This window comes from Scatophagus argus, chromosome 19 (assembly GCF_020382885.2).
Source record: "Scatophagus argus isolate fScaArg1 chromosome 19, fScaArg1.pri, whole genome shotgun sequence".
NCBI lineage: Eukaryota > Metazoa > Chordata > Actinopteri > Scatophagidae > Scatophagus > Scatophagus argus.
The window spans coordinates 13,522,170-13,539,693 of NC_058511.1; the positions used below are offsets into that span (position 1 = coordinate 13,522,170).

General features: G+C 40.5%; 2 protein-coding genes across 4 annotated transcripts; both read left to right on the top strand.

Annotated features, from left to right (window-relative positions):
• The first annotated feature begins 79 nt into the window (after positions 1-79).
• On the top strand, positions 80-7,957 carry pgfa (placental growth factor a). Of its 2 annotated transcripts, none has more exons than XM_046373407.1 (7): positions 80-325; positions 3,262-3,295; positions 3,410-3,606; positions 3,740-3,816; positions 3,902-3,928; positions 4,007-4,072; positions 7,352-7,957. In XM_046373407.1, the coding sequence occupies exons 1-7, from the start codon at positions 260-262 to the stop codon at positions 7,386-7,388; spliced, it is 504 nt and encodes a 167-aa protein (XP_046229363.1). In that variant the 5' UTR covers positions 80-259; the 3' UTR covers positions 7,389-7,957. The 2 variants fall into 2 exon arrangements, with proteins under 2 accessions (XP_046229363.1, XP_046229362.1); XM_046373406.1 differs by having other exon boundaries at positions 81-325; positions 4,004-4,072.
• Positions 7,958-8,892: 935 nt separating this feature from the next.
• Positions 8,893-17,365, top strand: cipcb (CLOCK-interacting pacemaker b). 2 transcript variants are annotated; one of them, XM_046373405.1, is made up of 4 exons: positions 8,893-9,281; positions 9,828-9,944; positions 10,028-10,212; positions 12,048-17,365. In XM_046373405.1, the coding sequence occupies exons 2-4, from the start codon at positions 9,836-9,838 to the stop codon at positions 12,960-12,962; spliced, it is 1,209 nt and encodes a 402-aa protein (XP_046229361.1). In that variant the 5' UTR covers positions 8,893-9,281; positions 9,828-9,835; the 3' UTR covers positions 12,963-17,365. The 2 variants fall into 2 exon arrangements, with proteins under 2 accessions (XP_046229361.1, XP_046229360.1); XM_046373404.1 differs by having other exon boundaries at positions 8,893-9,944.
• Positions 17,366-17,524: the final 159 nt, after the last annotated feature.

The following is a 17,524-nucleotide window of genomic DNA, read 5'->3' on the forward strand; positions in this document are numbered from 1 at the left end:
TCATAAGCTTGATGTAAAAGTGTGTGTGTGTGAGGGGTGGGGGCAGACAAACAGACTGTGATAAGATACTTTATTTTGATCATCAGCTGTAGGCCTAAATATTCAAGGTTTTGGCGCGCGCTCTCCATCCCAGCTCGCGCACAGTGGGACGGCGCGCCAATCAAAATCCCCGGCCGCTTCACGACGTTGCTATTTAGACTGTTTCAGTTCTTACTGACCGACTGGAGGAGAAGAGGGGACATAAGTTGTCTTTGGCACCATGCAAAGTTTCATCGGGATCTCGCACTTCTTATTGGCTCTTCTGCTGCAACTCATACCTGCGCAGGTAATTCTGCTTATACAGCTTTTTTTTTGTAATGTTACTACATTTAAGAAACGTTTTATCCAAGTGAAATCTGTTTGGAAATTCAATCCAAATTCAAAAGCTTCAACATGAAGCTTTTCCTTCTTTGGAGAAGTCTTTTCTCCTTTCTTGAAACACTGAATGTCAGACCTTTTTTTTTCCACTGTGAAAGGACACATCTGCTCCACACTCCAGCCTTTTTTACACATTATCTGTATTTTGACTGGCTGCGCTCCACCATGAAGATACCATCTGCATTTAGGCGTTTGGGAAGCTCCATGTTTACAGTCATGTGCACGGATATTGACGGTACCAGCCAGGCTCAGATGCAGCTGCTGCATGTTACTGATCCAGGTTAAGATAGAGAGGTGTGCAGAACCACGCACTGAAAAACGCAGCCTAGAGCTCAGTTAGAGATGTCTCTGGTAATTTAGAGAGAGTTGGCTGACTGACACAACACAGCAGTTGTGGTTTGGGGACTCTGCAACTCCAGGTCCTGATCCCGTGGTTCTGAAGATGTAATCCTCCACATTTCTTTCTTTGCCTCCTTCTCAGTGTAACATCTACAGGCATGAGAAACACATAGGCGTAGATGTCGGGTTGGATGCAGTGAACATGTTCCCCTCAAGATTTAGAATATGTAAATTTGTTAGAGAAATAAATACACTTCCGCCATAAATTGATACAAAAAAAAAATTGCACAAATTGGTTCATAAAATTTACCAGAATGCTGGAAATTAAGTGACTGACTGTGACAGTGCAGGGAGCTGGCTGCACTGTGAATACACATTTTAGTTTATCAGAGGGAGATTATAAATGGGACTTGTTTTGAGTGGCAAGCTAAAATTTATAAAGGTGGCTCTCACATGAGATGTTTTTAATGCATAGTGCAGGCAAGAAAGCTTATCACGGGAGCACTGATATGAGATGAATTAGACATAATAAAAATGTAAGGTCACCCCAAAATGTCGTGAAATACATTTTTGTTATTGTTCAGAGACTGTCCAGAAGTTTCACTCCTGCATATTTCTGTTCTCTTCTGTGTTTCACAGATGTTTCATACAGCAGCAGATAATGAATGGAAATTGTAGTACTAAGAATGGAATGAACAGTTCAAACACAACTAGTTAGAATTAATTTAAGGGGAAATAAATAAAGAAAATAAAGCAAAACCAGGCCACAGTTTGTAATAAAACATAAACAGTCTGAATGTAGGCCACAGTGTCAGTGTTAACAGCATTAAAGGGCTTTTCAGGGGGTGTAACAAGATCTTATAAGCCTAAACTTTGCACACACACACACACACACACACACACACACACAAAGAATAAATATAGAAAATAAGAATGCACGGAAGTGGAATCACCAGCCACTTCTCTTTATATGTTGTTGGCTGCAGTTTCTGTGCATGTGCACTAACTGATATGAAGAAAATGTGGATTTAGCCTCCAGCCAAGTGGATCTTAAATTTGAGAAAGTTGCATTTTGAGGTTACCATTTTCAAAAATCCAAAATCACATTAATAAATGGCAAAACCTATTCCCTCTATTGGTTGTTGTATTTTCGGAAATAAGTCCAAAACTCAAGTTCACAAATGCTCTTCGAATATGTGGAGAAGATCAAATCAGGACCCCAACAGACACTTTGAGTTCCTAGACTCTCATCAGCCCAGATCAGACTTCAGCAGTTTCAGTGCAGTGAAACAGCAAAGCTTGCTGTTTTATTTGTCAGGTGCTGAAGCAGAACATACATATGACATTTAAAATTCACAGTGAGAGAAGTAGGAGAACGGGTGGGGAAAAAGTGGAAGGGAAAATGACATGTGAAATCATTTTTTGTTTGGCATGATAATAACCATTGTGCGTTTGCTTGGAAGCTTTGTTTCAGTTACAAAATTAGAAGGGAATAAAGAATAATGAGAGAGGAGTCAGTAAAGAAACGCACAGTTTTCTATGTGTAACGCTTTTCCATATTTTTCCTTTCCAGCAAAGCAACAGTTTTCAGTACATTATATTATCATGTCGGAAATCAAGCCACTTTACCATCACGCTGTATTGCTCATGCATGTGTGCTTGTTTCATGCTAATTACAGCTGTTGTGATGCATGTGGATGTGCTGCTTGATGAAGCAGTGCAGGCTCTTTGGGTTTGCTTTGTGTGTTTGGCACAAGTACAAACTCACTCACAGCAAACATAAAAATTCCACAATAAAACTGCTGTTGTTCTATGAAGCATTGGCTGTGTGTGACGTTCCCATCGGTGTTCACAGAGTGAGAGGAGAGCAGCAGAGGGGTGAGGAGTCAGAAAGAGGCTGTTGATATTCAAAAGCAGAAGGCAGCCAAGATCAACTTCGCACTTGTGTCTCTGCTCGATTTGGTGTTCAGAAATCGGGAACATTGCCGTTGTGAGTTTGGATGCCTGGTTGTGAGAACTTAACAAAATTCATGCTGTGTCACAACACTTTTCAGTACTGCCTTTGTTTTAACTGTGCTTATTGTGTGTAAAACTCCCCCGAGTAAAGGCAGCAGCTACTCTTTCCTGTTATTCTTTGCATACTTTGAAGGTTTTTGCTTCTTGTGATAACAAACCTTGTATTGTTACAACAAATGGAGAAATCAAGTGCTTTTCTTGTGGTTGGTTGGCTCATTTTACCGCTTCTTTGCGGCACTGCAGAGGCTATGCTGCGTTGATGTTTGTGCTGGATCATTGTATGTGCCCTACTTTTTCTATACCACAAGAGGGCGCTCTGCAACTGCTCGATGAACTCTACGGCGTTACTGTCTCATACTCTTTACTCGTATCAGCCTCCTGATTGTTTGTATGTTCTGTATCATCACAACCATGTTGGCACTGATGTTAATACTTTCATCAAACTAAATTGTGAGGTTGAGCTCTGTAATTTTTTTCTGTATTTTACAGATTTCACACCCCCCAGAAGAGGGTCATTCAAATGGTAAGGGCTGTACACTTCATCAAATCCCACTGAATAAGCATTTGCAGCTATTGCTACTGATTTAAAGACTAAAGACTCTTGTCTAACTTGTATAACTCAAAACTTGTCTTGGAGTAATTGCGTTTCAGGAGGTGTGGGCGAAGAGCATGTGTCGGCCCATGGAGCAGTTAGTGGATGTGGAGCAGGAGTACCCTGGAGAAGTGGAGTCCATCTACATGCCCGCTTGTGTCCCACTTTGGAGATGCTCTGGTTGCTGTGGGGATGAGAACCTGGAGTGCCAGCCTATCCTGGAACGCAACATCACTCTCCAGGTATAGTTGGATCTCTAATCAGACATGATTTATCAGAAATACCTGAAGGGCAGTGTTTGAAATCTACTTTCTGTCTACATCAAATATACGGCCCTCTACTCAGTTTTAGTTTTCCCTTTACTTTGTTTCGCAGGTGTTAAGGATTCGTCCCATGAAATCTATGAATCACGTGGAGCTCACGTTTGTGGAGCATCAGAGATGTGAATGCAGGTAAATTGCTGATTTTGTAAGAAATACTAAATGCAAACGGAGACATCTAACTGATGTTTGTTTGTGTCTCCCCCCCCATATTTAGAGCCCGGCTACTTCTAAATAATAAAAGGTCAGTGGGCAAACATTTTATCTATCAGACATAAACACATCAATATCTTCACTGCACTTTGTTCTTCCTCCACAGCAGCGGTGAGTCTATAAAGAACAGACCTCGGAGGAGGAAGCACAAGAAGACAGCAAACGGTTGTGGCAAGTAAGAGATGGATTACCCCCCTGTGGCACACACACACACATATACACACACTCACACACAGAGTTTCATAATGTTTGGACATTTATGGCTACATTCATCACTGTTTCCTCCACACTGTCAGACTACCAAGGACAGATGAAATTAAACAATATCACAATATATTGTCTGATGCGTTTCTCTTCTGTTTGGCAGGCTTGTAATCCACCAGACACATAGCATTTGTGGCACAATAACTCAAGGCTCCTGATAGTTTCACCCAGCAACTGCCAGTGTAAAGGTTTAGTCTGAAAATAACCAGATTCACATATCAGGAATCCATCCATCCATCCATTTTCTATACCACTTGTCCATCAGGGTCGCGGGGGATCTGGAGCCTATCCCAGCTGACGACGGGCGAGAGGCGGGGTACACCCTGGACTGGTCGCCAGTCCATCACAGGGCCAACACACAAAGAGAGACAACCACACACTCTCACACTCACACCTAGAGGCAATGTAGAGTAGCCAATTAACCTAACGTGCATGTTTTTGGTATTGTGGGAGGAAGCCAGAGTACCCGGAGAAAACCCACGCTGGCCATATCAGGAATAACTCCACAAAAGAAAGGGATCAGTCACATCAAAGACATTATACATAATTTTAAATACATTAAAACTAGTCAGTATGCATATGACACAATCCGAGTGCGCAACGATGGAGATGAAGGTGCAACTGGAGTATGAGTTCAGCCACAGTGAAGCTCAATTCTGGCCTTTAAGTTGAAGCTGACCAGGGGATGAATCCAAACAGCAGCCAAATCAACCTTCTGTGCAAATGAAAATATTTTTGTGTGTGTGTGTGTGTGTGTGTGTGCGTGTGTGTGTGGTCCTATGGGCCAAGCAATTTCATCCCAGAGCAATATCAGACCCCTTATTTTACAGTCCCATCCAAGAGTTTTGTGTGCACTTTGGTATATATTTTTTTATTGTATTATTTTTTTTGTTTGTTTTTCACAAAAGGACAGTGTGTGTCACAGAAAGTCTCTCTCTGTGCCTTCCTTTCTTTATTATTTGACAAAGGAAAATGTTGTGTAACCCATTTTGAATTAATGAAGGTGTTCCATAAAGAGTGAAATCCCCAAAAAATTATTTTACAAAGACTACATTATGAGGTTTATGACTGTAAAGTTGAAAATAAAAGCGTGTTAGCTAGCTAGCTAGATAGATAGATGTCTCCATTTGGGCTTGGAGACTGCAGCAGTCAACCTTTGAGCAGACTGGAGACATGGAGGTGTGGTCATTTGCCAGGCATGGTCACTACTGAGCTGATACAGGAGCTGTAGAGTTCAGGGCATGGATAGATTTGCATTGATCCAAGTGTGTCTTAGAACAACGTGCATGACTATTTGTACATTAAAACAGTGGTGGCACAATGATCCTGAGAACATCCCTTCTTAAAGCGATTCCAAGATATGCAGAGTGGGACAAAATCCACAGTTTGTTCAAATTTCTATTCTAAAGTTTAGCTGAAGCTAACATGAGGCTGAGATGTGCCAACATTACAGATGAGTAGTCTGAGTGAGTCAAATCAACTGAGTGTCTTGGGTTATAGTTTTTCAGTATGAAGAGAAAACTCTTTGTGTCACTGTCTCTCCACCTCAGATCAGCAAGGAAAGAATTTTGTGCTGAAAAGACTGTAAGATACCTTTTTTTATTTGTTTAACTCAAAGTGCTGGAGCCTTACATTAGCTTCAGCTGAACTTGAGACCGCATTTTCGTGGATTTTGTTCCATATCATGTAAACTGCAATCACATAATGGAGGGATCTCTTTTCGGTAACAACTGCAGTAAGTATGTGAGTATTGCTTTAACTGAACCTATCCTATAAGCATTCTATCAAGATCCTCATTACCAGTATTGGGGAACAGATCTGGCTTAGTCATCGAAGCACAAAAACTTTTCACTCTTGGGTAACAAGGAACAATAGGCTTTGACCCTCTCCTCTGATAAGAAAGAGAGTGAGCGGACATCTTATCCAGCAGCCTTCAAAGAGTTGGAAAGAAATCCATTCTCTGAACCGGCCCTGCTGAAAACTGGACATTGGCCTTGAGGTCATTGCGGGGCAAGGCGGTGTGTGTTTGGTGGTGGTCTGTAGCTTTGCCCTCATTAAAGATTTTATCAACAGTGTAGGAACCTGTGTGGCCATGTTGTCATGGTTGTTGTTGTTTGATCAAACACAATGCTCATTCTGCGCAGTGACTTGCTCTAGCTCCTGTTTCTTTGTAAACCATTGCTTAGAGCCCTCCATGCCCTCTTTAGTGGTCAAGGGACCACACAGCTGCAGAGTGTTTAATTTCTTCCATCAGATTGAGAGGCTCCAAACGGTATGATGGTGGTCCTGAACATAAACTGAAATGGAGAAAAACTTCCTACACAAAACCAGAGGGAATAAACATTCCCTTTGATGGTTTTATGATGTCATTACTCTTGTGACAACCTCTAAATGACTGTTTGGGATTTTACTTTGGTTGTTCTGAAGAACATTTTGCCTTTTCACTGTGCAATGAGAAACATCACTTTACTCAAAGGCTCAGTCTTAAGGGGTTTACGACCCCGTTCTGTAATCCCTCCATTTAAGTGTCTAAATATTATTTGGGTGGTGATTTGTGGTGCTGCATTTTATCACATTTTTGGGCCTCATAACCTTCACTTGCAATTTGGAAACAGTTACGAGCTTTATGGAAGGAAGCGTATCTGTTAGTAAGAATGGTTTAACTCACTCACAAAGATATCATACAGATTCAAGTAACACATCTCTGGTAAAAACAGGGGTGTTATGTCATGTTTTTTTCGTGGTTTCAGCTCAGTGATGTTATGTAAGTGCTGTGAAAAATGAAATAAGTGCTTCTTATTGTTTTACCAAAGATTTGATCTGATTGAATGGTGCATTTGGACAAGTTAATGTAGACTCACCTCTTGGCATGATGCCACACTGAGATCAAATATTCACTAACCAATTATTCCAATTTGGTGCCTGAATCAGGTTTGTATATCATTAGATGCGCTCTTGCCTGTGGTCGAATAGCCACAATTCTGTTTATCGAAGGGTAAATCCAGCAAAAAGATCAGCAAAATGGAATAACAGTCCATGAATAATGTATCATCAATATGTAATACTTTACAGAGACAGGTCTGCTGCCTTACAGCTAAGATGGAAGATTTGAAAATTATTTGGTAAAGTCAAACAGTGTGACAAAATGATGCTGATATATTACATTGATTGTTTATTTTTGTCTTTCCAGGTGCCAGTTCCCCCAACACAAGATAAATCTTCAGTGATTCACCTGTCTGTCCAAAGATATATTTGGAGGAGTGACTTTGGTGTGGGGAACAACAGCACGTCTGTGAACTAATCATCTGACTATTAATCTTCTATCTATTATTATCTCTCCTCATCCATTGCATCCATCAAACATCAGACTTTCCATCCTATACATGACATTGTTTTTCTCTTTTGATTAATTATTGAAGCAAACAAATGTATCTACAGACCTCTTTAACTGTAACTGCTGTTTTTTTCATGGGCCAAAATCAACTTCAATTTTGATAAAAAAAAAAAAATCAAGATGCTTTTGTGTGTGGATTTAAAGAAGAAATGGGATACAGCAGATTAGGGGTTGGTATAGGAGATAACATGGAATGCTGCCAGGGGAAAGGATTAATCCTGACGTGTTCAAGGTTAACTGACAGATCAATGGCAACATTCACGCACAGTGTGGAGACTTCATGACTTCATCTTCATTGTAACTTCTGTCGATTGACTCTTCATAATCATAATATGTGACTTTTTTAAGTGTTGTTTACTGTCTTTGGACATAAGTTCATGAAATAAAATTCACTTCCAAATACATGGAACTTCTGTTACTTATATTTGCACTGGTAGACCATTAGGATAGGTAACGTGTGAGGACACCATGAGCTCTTTATCGCTGCAAGGCTCTACAGGAAGCACATTGTTAACAAAGCACAAGGGGTTACTGTTATCCACTGATTCGTGTTGCATTCACAGCCTTTTAGAGACATGTGAGATGATGGAGGTGTGGTCAGATTCAGCTATCAAGATTCTGCTTAGTATTGGTCATAAGAGGACATAAGGCATTTCAGACAACTTTAGGAGGCGATCATAAAATGATATGACTTAATGACCCTAAGATTTTATGGATTTCAAATGAGTGTCACCAGGTACTTTAACTACTCTAAGTTTAGTACTACTTCAAGAGAGCATTCTTTTGCAGTATATGTAAGGCCTATTATGCATCTCTCACTATATGTTGAATCATTATATGTGGCTGTCTTCTCACAGTTGGGATGTATGCACACATCTATCAGAAACCGTTGCAACATCATCCTCCAGATTAATTGTTATAGGCGAGGAAATGAGCTGTACAAGTACAAGTAATGCAAAGAGCAGCGTGCCTGCACGTGAGGACGTTTTGTTCTGTGCGACTGTGGTGTGTTTACTTATTCAAACATAGAGCAGAGCAGAGCAGAGTTGCTCTGCTTAGGTTAGCTGCAGGGCAACCAGGCTATTATGTAATAATCAAGAACATTACGCTTTAAACTTCACGTCACTGGGCTCCCCAACAGTATTCAACATGCTTGTACTGTACACCTTCCGACTGCACGGCGAACACAATGTCCTCAACTTGCCACACATTTAGCTGCGGTCACGTTTTTCAGCTGCTGGTTCTGTCAGCCAATCAGAAGCTAGAAACCCTACCAGGTGGGCGGACGCAGCAAGCTAAGGAATGTGACGTATTCACTACTCCAGACAAGACCACGCCCTTAACTACCAAATATGGCAGATTGTCTGTAACGAATATCCTGTCCCCTGCATTTTTCGGAACAATTGCTGGTTGATGAACGAAAGCCGGTGGGCCATCAAAAGGCTACTTTCCGTTTTGACGCTCGTGGAGGACAATTAAACTGCACCGGTTAACTGCTGTTGCCACCGTGCTCCGTATGTGATCGAGCGGACAGGGGAGGGGCGCTCTGTCTCGTGTACGGTACCGTGTAACACCGAGTTCCAGGCAACGTAGCTGTGGACAGCAGCAACCACGGCCACGCCAAGGAGTAGAAGTCGCTGAAACAACAGAGGACAGCTCGACCTGAAAGCGAGCTCATATCGCCCAGCTTTATAGACAGCGTCGTCGGAATAGGGCCACGAGCAAAGTAGGCTAATGTTACATTTTATTGTGTTTAGTAAACGTTTTTTATTGTTTCTGTACCCAGCGTTACTGTGTACTTCATGTTAGTTATCGCTCTAACGTTAGCGTTGCTTGCACTGTTGTTAAGTTAACGGTAGCTAACCAAAGTGTTAACCTTAAAACTAATTGCTAATGAAGTGTTCAGTTGATTTTAGGCCGTCATATATTAAATACTAAAAACGTAGTTACTTCAGTTAGCTAACGTAGTCTTTTCCTGTCATGCAGATTTAACGTTCTCAACTCCATATCTTGATGTTAAACGTTACACTTTCATTTAGCTTTCGTAGCTTACTTTGACATTTTATGTACAACAGCAAGGATTTTCAGTGTTTTTCTTAAATTAGAGTCGCCTAATCGTAAAAAACAATGGAGGAGTAATCGATATGCTTTCATTAATGTCACACAAACTGTCACTGGCGTGTAAAAGGGGTCTTCTTCGTGTTGTTTGATTCCCATCCTTTTATTAGCTAATGTAGTTGCTGTGAGAGCAAGTGTGTTGTCATTAAAACAGGAAAAAAGATGAGCACCAAGAGAAAGGCCGAGAGTCACTCAAGGGCAGCAAACAGACCACGCATCATGAAGTCTGGGGACCGCCGGACCGATTCAGAAAGAGACTCTGGATTCTCAGGTTCGAGTCCGTTCTTTCCACAGTTTTAATTGCTGAGAGTGTCACTTAATTGAACCATCATTACTTTTTTTGCTGCTCTGTAGATGCCAGCTCAGAGCACATGAGCACAATGGACAACACAGACTCTGAGGATTCACCCCGCCCTGCTGTACAGCAGGGACCACAGACTTCTGGCTCCGGGTCCCAGCCCTCTCATCTGGCTGTAGTGGGAGGCTCCTACTCCAACCTCTCTCCCATGATCATCATGAATAATGTCCTCCTCAAGCAGGTACACTGCTCTGTAACATAAACCTGAGCAAATAACATTATCTGTGTGGACAAACTTCCAGGTGCAGCCCTCATCCTTTGTACTTCTGGCGACGACAGGATCAGAACAGGAAACTTGTGGTCCAATTTTGATGCAGCTGTGAATGTGTCTTCACAGTCCCTTTACAACTGACGGAAATGTGTCATTAAAAAGGACTAGACCACTCACATAGGGTTGAGACCAATGTATGAGATGCAGAAGTAAGGTGGAAATAGTTCAAAATTAATTCAGACGTCATTAAATCATGAAAATAGGAAAAAATAAGACGATAAAAGCAAAGAATGGTGTTTACTTGACTAATTCTTTAGTTATTGGTTATTTAAGTTTTTATGACAAAGATTTTAATCACAAACAGTTTTTAAAGCAGACCAGTAATGGTATCAGTTTGTTTTAAGCCTCTTTATTGACTTTATTGACTCTTTATTGGCAAATTTCCTCATAGTATGCTTACAGTGCTCATATTGGTAAAATGTAATTGTAACTCGTAGGCCACCTTTAAATAGAATTGTTCCTGGCATGGTTTGTCTGCCTCAAGTTCTCAGTGTATTTTTGGGTATATTTTTTTGTATTTTATATTGGTACAAATCCAAATTTCCCTTCCATGAGTAAATTAAGTATCTATATACACAAAAAACAGTTCTGACAGACACAATTATGTTGGTCTAATCTGCATCTGCACAAAGGTTTGTGGGCATCTCTTGACAGTGATAGAAATTAATTAGTGGTATTGGTGTAGAAAAGTCTTGGGTGCCTTTAGAGTTGAAGAGAGAGCATGTATGTGTGGGCTAGCAAGCAAAAGTGAGGGAGATACTGTAAGTAGCAGAAAGGCACGTGAAAGTAATACATTATCGGCGCACAGAACTACACTGCAGACTGGAGTGACTCCTGCTGATGTTGTAAGCGGGGACTGATATCTGACAGCTGTCCCATGAATGGCTCCAACACAGGTTGAGCATGTGGTCAGTAGACCTGCATCATGTACCGATCCTCGAAAGTGGAATTAGTTGTACAGTTTAGGTTACCCTGTGGTCATGACAAAACTATACGCAGTAGTACTGAAACTAACTTCATTAAAATAATTCAACTTTCTTTAACTATTGATCATTGTAGTTATTTGTCAAGTACAAATATCTATTGTATACCAATTGTGATTTAGTAACTTATCAGTTTTAATGGGAATTCTTGTTTGTGGAAGTTTTTGACTGGTGATATGGGAAGAAATTTGAAGAAACATTTAGAAATACAATTTTAAGTGATTACAACTAACAGAATTCTGCCTGTTGATAACATGGTGGTGTCTTGCTGTCGTTTCTAACTTAAACAAAGCACCTTGGGATGCTTTTGTTTAAAGTGTTGAAGTTGACCTGCTGTGATAACCCATTGCAGTGCTTACAGAGCATCACATTGTTGGGTCTCAGTCTAAATACTTCCACACTTTACATGGTCTTTGTTGAGGTTTTTCAGCTGCAGCTTGTTCTCTCTGGAGATCCATACTTTGACTGGGCACAGCCATCCTTCACTGTAATGCGCCAGTGCATTTGATGCAAATCATAATATTTCTGTAATCGCTGACATCGATGCATTGCCCCAACCCTATTAATTGGTATGCTATGTTCATGGTTTCGTTCTCATTTTGTGTGTAAGAGTGTTGCACATCCCCACTTTTTAAATTCTTCTCATTATGTCAAATTGTAGCTTGTAATTGCAGCAGAAAAAGAACTAAAATATTAAATATGGAAGTGCTTCTGATGGACTAACCTCTTAAGGCATTTAATTTTGAATTTGTTCTTTTGCAGCCTGGAGATAATCCTCCTGCTCTGAAGCCCTGGGGGTTTAGTCCCACCGTGGAGGTGGTTCAGCCGGTGGTCCAGCAGCCTCAGGTTGTCTTTCTCCAGCCTGTGGTCTCTCGTCAAACTTCCCCTGCTTCAAAAGAGGCCTCCTCTAGACACAGACGCCCTAAGAATTATCTTCCAATCCTGAAATCCTACCCCAAAATTGCTCCACATCCTGGAGACAGTTCCAGTTCATCTGGGAGAGGAACTGCATCCTCCTCTTCCTCCACCTCCTCCTCTTCTTCAGGGTCAGAGAAAGGCAGCGGTTTGACCTTCAACCACAGAGAACACTGTCAGAGAGAGAAGCAGCAGAGAAGTCTGTGTGGTAGTGCCAGTAACTCTGGCTCAGCCACTCCCAATGTTCCCGCAAGCCCCAACACCATGTCTCCCCGGCTCCAGAGCAGACTATCACTCCACACAACAGAAGGCAGCACCAGCAGTAGTCCTGCCAGAGAGAGGCCTTCATCAACTGTCAGCCAGTCAGAGCTGACCACTTCCCTGTCTGTCACTCACAACACAGCCTCCACAAACGAGACAGTTTCTGTTCCCAAGCTCGCCACCCAAGATAGCAGCACACCAGGAGAACATAAGCACAATGATAGTGATGCTGACACTAAGAGGAAGCGCTTCTGCAACACGTACAACATCCTGAGCAAATCTGGCCTGCTAGACATCGCACTCCGCACCAAGGAGCTCCACCGCCAGAACCGACGCACCCAGAATGACTTAGACCAGTTAAAAGAAAACACAGACCTCTTCCTTCAGGCTCTGTGGACTGGCGACACCAGCACCTGTGTTAGGCTGCAGGCCCGCCTTCAGGAGGAAGACAGAGAGAAAGATAGGGAGAGGGCTGCTCAGACCAGCTTAAAGGCAGATTAGATCTAGACTAGTGCTCGATGGTAATCCTTTAGGCTGAGATGGGGAGAGAAAGGCCAGGGTTGGGGGTTGGAGGACAGAGAGACAGATGGACCGAAAATAATGTGCTCCACTATAGAAACTCACGCCCAGACTTTTTCACACAGACAGTGTACTGTGGCCTACATTTTGGCTGCCGGCTGCCTTAGGGCCCTGACACACCAGCCTGAACGCCAAGATTTAGTGCAGACTTTTTGTTGCCTAGCATCTTCTGTAAAAATTTGCATGTGAACTCTTGGTAGGAGCATCAAGTTGGAGGCCCGTTGAGTGCCAGCATGCCATATGTTCTGCACCTGTGTGAGAGGAAATATTTTAGTAAGCAGTCTGTCTTCATAATTCCGGAAAGAGAAGGAAAGCAAACTAAGCAAACTCAATTTTCATATCAGACTGTGCTTTGCTGCAGTCTGATACTATCAGCCTGTTGTCTTAAGCTTGTGGATAAAAGATGAACTGGAGGTGAAAACAAGAAGATATCACAGATTTACTGTGTCAGTTCTGATCTGATCGCTCTGACCGCCTCCATCATTGATACAACAAGCTCAGCAAGTCCAGACAACCACAGATGAGGTTGGACTAGTGCCAATATTGAAGGACTTGCTTCAGAAACTAAGTTGCAATGGTCTGTCACACACTTAAGTTGGTGCCCCAGTTGCCAACTGTTGGTTTGGTGTGTCAGGGACCTAAAGTCGAACGAAGCCAGAACAGCTCACTGTTCTGCCATATTAGGCCTGAAAACTCTTATTTATTGGCAATCAAGATCCAAAGGCAGTGAAAAAGACATGTATGGATAGATGAGTACAATCCCTTTTTTTAAAAAAAAAACTGAAAGCACAATATATGCTCAGAATCTGGAAGCTCAGTTTAATCCCCCTGGACCAGATTGTTAAGCTTGAACATTGTATGGCTTGATATTTTCCTCTAAAACCACAAAACTCCACTATTTAACCACTGCATGTCACTCCATGAATTGAATTCGTATTGCATTTCAGTAGTTTTAACAGTTCTTCATCATTCATGGTAGTTCTCTAAGCTGTGTTCCACTGATCCTGGTGTGCTGCTTTCCAGACATGCAGTTAACAGTCAGAAGTGTGCCCCTAATCGAATTAATTGTAACAGTTACAGTTATTGATGATTTATGTCAGTCTTAAGGAAATATTCTCATGTCACACTGAAGGCGTCCAGAGCCAGTCAACATCTTTAAATAGACAAACATATGCCTGAAGTGTCTTCTTAGGACGAGCTGCATTTTAAAATGTGATGTGAAAGATTTGGCACAGTGCGATGGTGGTTTCAAGTTCAGCATTCCCATACAGTGCAAATGGGAAGGAAGTGAGGCTGTTCACAGGTTATCATTTAGATGCTTCCGTAATAACATCCCAGCATAAACGGTGCTTAGTTCAGTCATAGTTAACAGTAATTTGTACATGAGTTCCTTCATTTGTTTTTGTGTGTGTGTGTGTTTTTTTATACATACAATTAATGTAATTTAATGTGGCTATATTTTATCTAACTTAAGTGAAGACGTTTTTCTGTTAGTTAGATGTTTCTTTTTATTTTTGTTTCTATATATATAGATATAAATAATATGTGGTTGTGTGAACCTTTTTGAGACAACCATAAAGTCAGGTATCTTGATGAAGACCAGTTGTTTTGCATCAACTTTGGGTCTAACAAGTCCAGTTTTTATCCCAGTTTCTCTATTTTGTTTTACATTTTTTTTATTATTTTTTTGGAATATTTATAAATTATGGCCTTAATATCCAAACCCAGAGTATGTCAGAGAACTTTGCATTTGCACTAAAAGAAGAATCAGAAAATAGCTCTGTAGCAATCTCTGGGCAGAATTAATGGCAGCTATGGTAGCTCATTTGAGGCAGACTGCAATAGACTTTTTGTTTAAGTCACAGTCCTTGAAGTGCATTGTGAGGCAACATAAGCACACTACCAGTCCATACGTGCTATTTCTATAGTGCAGTGATGCTCAAACTCCCTGGGGGGCAGTAGAGTGGGGGCGGAGGGGATGAATGTCAAGTAAAACTAAGTTTATCAAAATGATTTATGCTGGGAAAATAAAGAGGAGTTGCTGATGCCATCGTGTTGACCTGTAAGTCACTAAAATTCAGCTCTGATCATTTTGCATCATTGTTAATTATTGATAAAAATTATGGGGAGGGTTGCATTTACCTTTTTGGCTTCTGATGGGGACTATGACAGAAAAGGTTGAAGGGTCACTGCTATAGTAACAGCTGTCCATAACGTACATTGTCACGTATTTAATTATTAATAGCAGTTTTCCAGTTTTTAACAATAACTATAATAACAATAATATTTGATGCGATAATGTACTGTCAGTGCTCATGTTGACTTAAAATGGCTCAAGAGGAACATCTCAAGTGAGGGATCATTTGTTTTCTACGTTTGCAGTCGTAGTTCATGTGAACAGAAATACATTTAAGTTAACGTTTGTGTATACTTGTGAGGGTCATATATTGTTTGACAAAATGTTCAGTAAAGTACATTGTACAATGTAAAGTCTTTGTCACATAAACTCAGAGGTTTGGGTTTATTATGAATGAACTGTGAGTGTTCTGAAAAAGAAAACACAGACACAGACACACAGGTTTCCAGCAGTACTCAGTAGACCACAGTCACAATGACATGGTCAGCACTTTTATATTACCAAGTAAAAAGAACATGCTGATTGTGCTTTGTTTTTTAAATCATCGGGTGTTCAGAAGACCCAGGACTCATTTATGATGGAGGCTAAATGTGTTTTTTGTGTGTATGTGATAATAATGCATGTTTTCCAAATGTCAGAAGTGGAAATTGCGGTAATAATTTAAATTCATGGCCATGCACATAATATTTCTAAACCTTAGGACAAGGTTTTAAAAGCCACTGTTTGCTCACTGCAAAATATGTTTTGGTGCATGGAAAAGACAACAGTCTTTTCATGTGGCTGTAATATTTGTGCTATTGTCACTGCAATAGATCAGTAATTTAATGCCACGTGTCCTTAATAAAGGCCTTTTTAAGACTCTCGAATAAGGACGGACAGCAAGACTGCTGGCCCTATTTGGATCTTTTGTCTCAGCCAAAAATAAATGTGGGTGTGTGTGAGCTGTTTTTAAAGCAGTCAGGATCCTACCAGTGCAAAAGGTCCTTTTTTATTTGTTTAACCACTACTCCCATAAATTGTAAATTTAAATGCTTACAATTCAGAATTCATTTTCAGACTATTGTAGACCTATTCCTACAGACAGATGCTATATTCTTGGAATTTATGTTAATTATATTCTTATTGGATCTCTGAAGCGTGAACATCTTAAAAATCTGAGAAAATGGCCTTCTGCAGAAATAGGATCTTACTGCTCCACTACTGGTTCACTGCCCATGAAATAAATGATGGCACAGTAACATCACGACGGTCAGTGATGTTTTGGCTGATAATAGCACAGCAGCAATGGTCATGTTCACTTTTTTTTTTTTTTTTTTTTTTTTAAAGGGCTTTCTGTTTTTTTTCTGCCGTCAGTTTTACCACAGCACATTTACTTACTGAACAGTGGTTACAATGCAGCTTGCAGCAGTATAAAGTTTGGTTTAGTTTACGTGGGTCCATGCTGCTGTGGTTAATCTCTCTTGGATCCTGTTTGTGTGACTGACTGTTGACTGAACTGTATCAAAGTCTCTGGTGCCACTACTATATATACAACATGCTGTGTCATCGTTTATTAATGCTGTTGTTGTGAACTTGATTGTGTTATGTGACTGCAGTTTTCTGATTCCACTTTCAAAACAAAAGAAGTTCACTAGTTTTTTAGTTGTTTTTTTTTTTGTTTGTGCAGTAGGAGACCTGCTGTTTCATAACACTGGATTTTGAGTTTTTATCTAAATGTTGGCAGCTTTCTCTCCTTGCTGCATTTTAGCCTGCATTCTTAAATTTCAAAGATGCTGGAAATGCTTGTGAAAACTATTGCGATTGTCTTATCAAAATACTTCAGTGGTGCACCAGCAGTAGCAGTGAACAAAATGATCCTTTAAATTCCTTTAGTTGAATCAGGCAGACTGAATGTAATGAGGCTTGCTGGCCATCTTTTTTCTTTTCTAAAAACGTGAATGCAGAAAGTTGTTAAGAATCCTCCTGGTACTTGCCACTGTGGGAGATTTACCAAAACATTATTTTCATGTCTTACAATTTTAAGCATGAACTTTGTTATAAATAATGATTACTTCTGCTAAACCAATCAGTGATCAACGAGTTAAGATTGGAAAAAAAGGGGTTTTTTTGTAACATGCTTTAGGGCTCTTTTTCTACATTTTAAGTTAGACACTCATTGCTCGTGTAATAAATGTCATTCCAAAGAAAATGCTCTTGTTGCATATGTTATATTCCTCAATTTTATAGTGATATCTGTCCAACTGAATGGTGGGGGTATTAAGTCACTTCAGACTCCATTTTTATTTTTAACCACTATTAGATTACATGGGGAAGAGGAACATTAAGTATTAAATTTTGGATAGAGATG

Excerpts from the sequence above, each read along its gene's own strand:
- cipcb (XM_046373404.1), top strand. The coding sequence starts at position 9,836 with ATGAGCACCAAGAGAAAGGCCGAGAGTCACTCAAGGGCAGCAAACAGA. Across the intron at positions 9,945-10,027 it reads AAGAGACTCTGGATTCTCAG|ATGCCAGCTCAGAGCACATG; the intron begins GTTCGAGTCCGT and ends GCTGCTCTGTAG. Across the intron at positions 10,213-12,047 it reads ATAATGTCCTCCTCAAGCAG|CCTGGAGATAATCCTCCTGC; the intron begins GTACACTGCTCT and ends GTTCTTTTGCAG.
- pgfa (XM_046373406.1), top strand. The coding sequence starts at position 260 with ATGCAAAGTTTCATCGGGATCTCGCACTTCTTATTGGCTCTTCTGCTG. Across the intron at positions 3,296-3,409 it reads AGAAGAGGGTCATTCAAATG|TAATTGCGTTTCAGGAGGTG; the intron begins GTAAGGGCTGTA and ends CTTGTCTTGGAG. Across the intron at positions 4,073-7,351 it reads ACAGCAAACGGTTGTGGCAA|GTGCCAGTTCCCCCAACACA; the intron begins GTAAGAGATGGA and ends TTGTCTTTCCAG.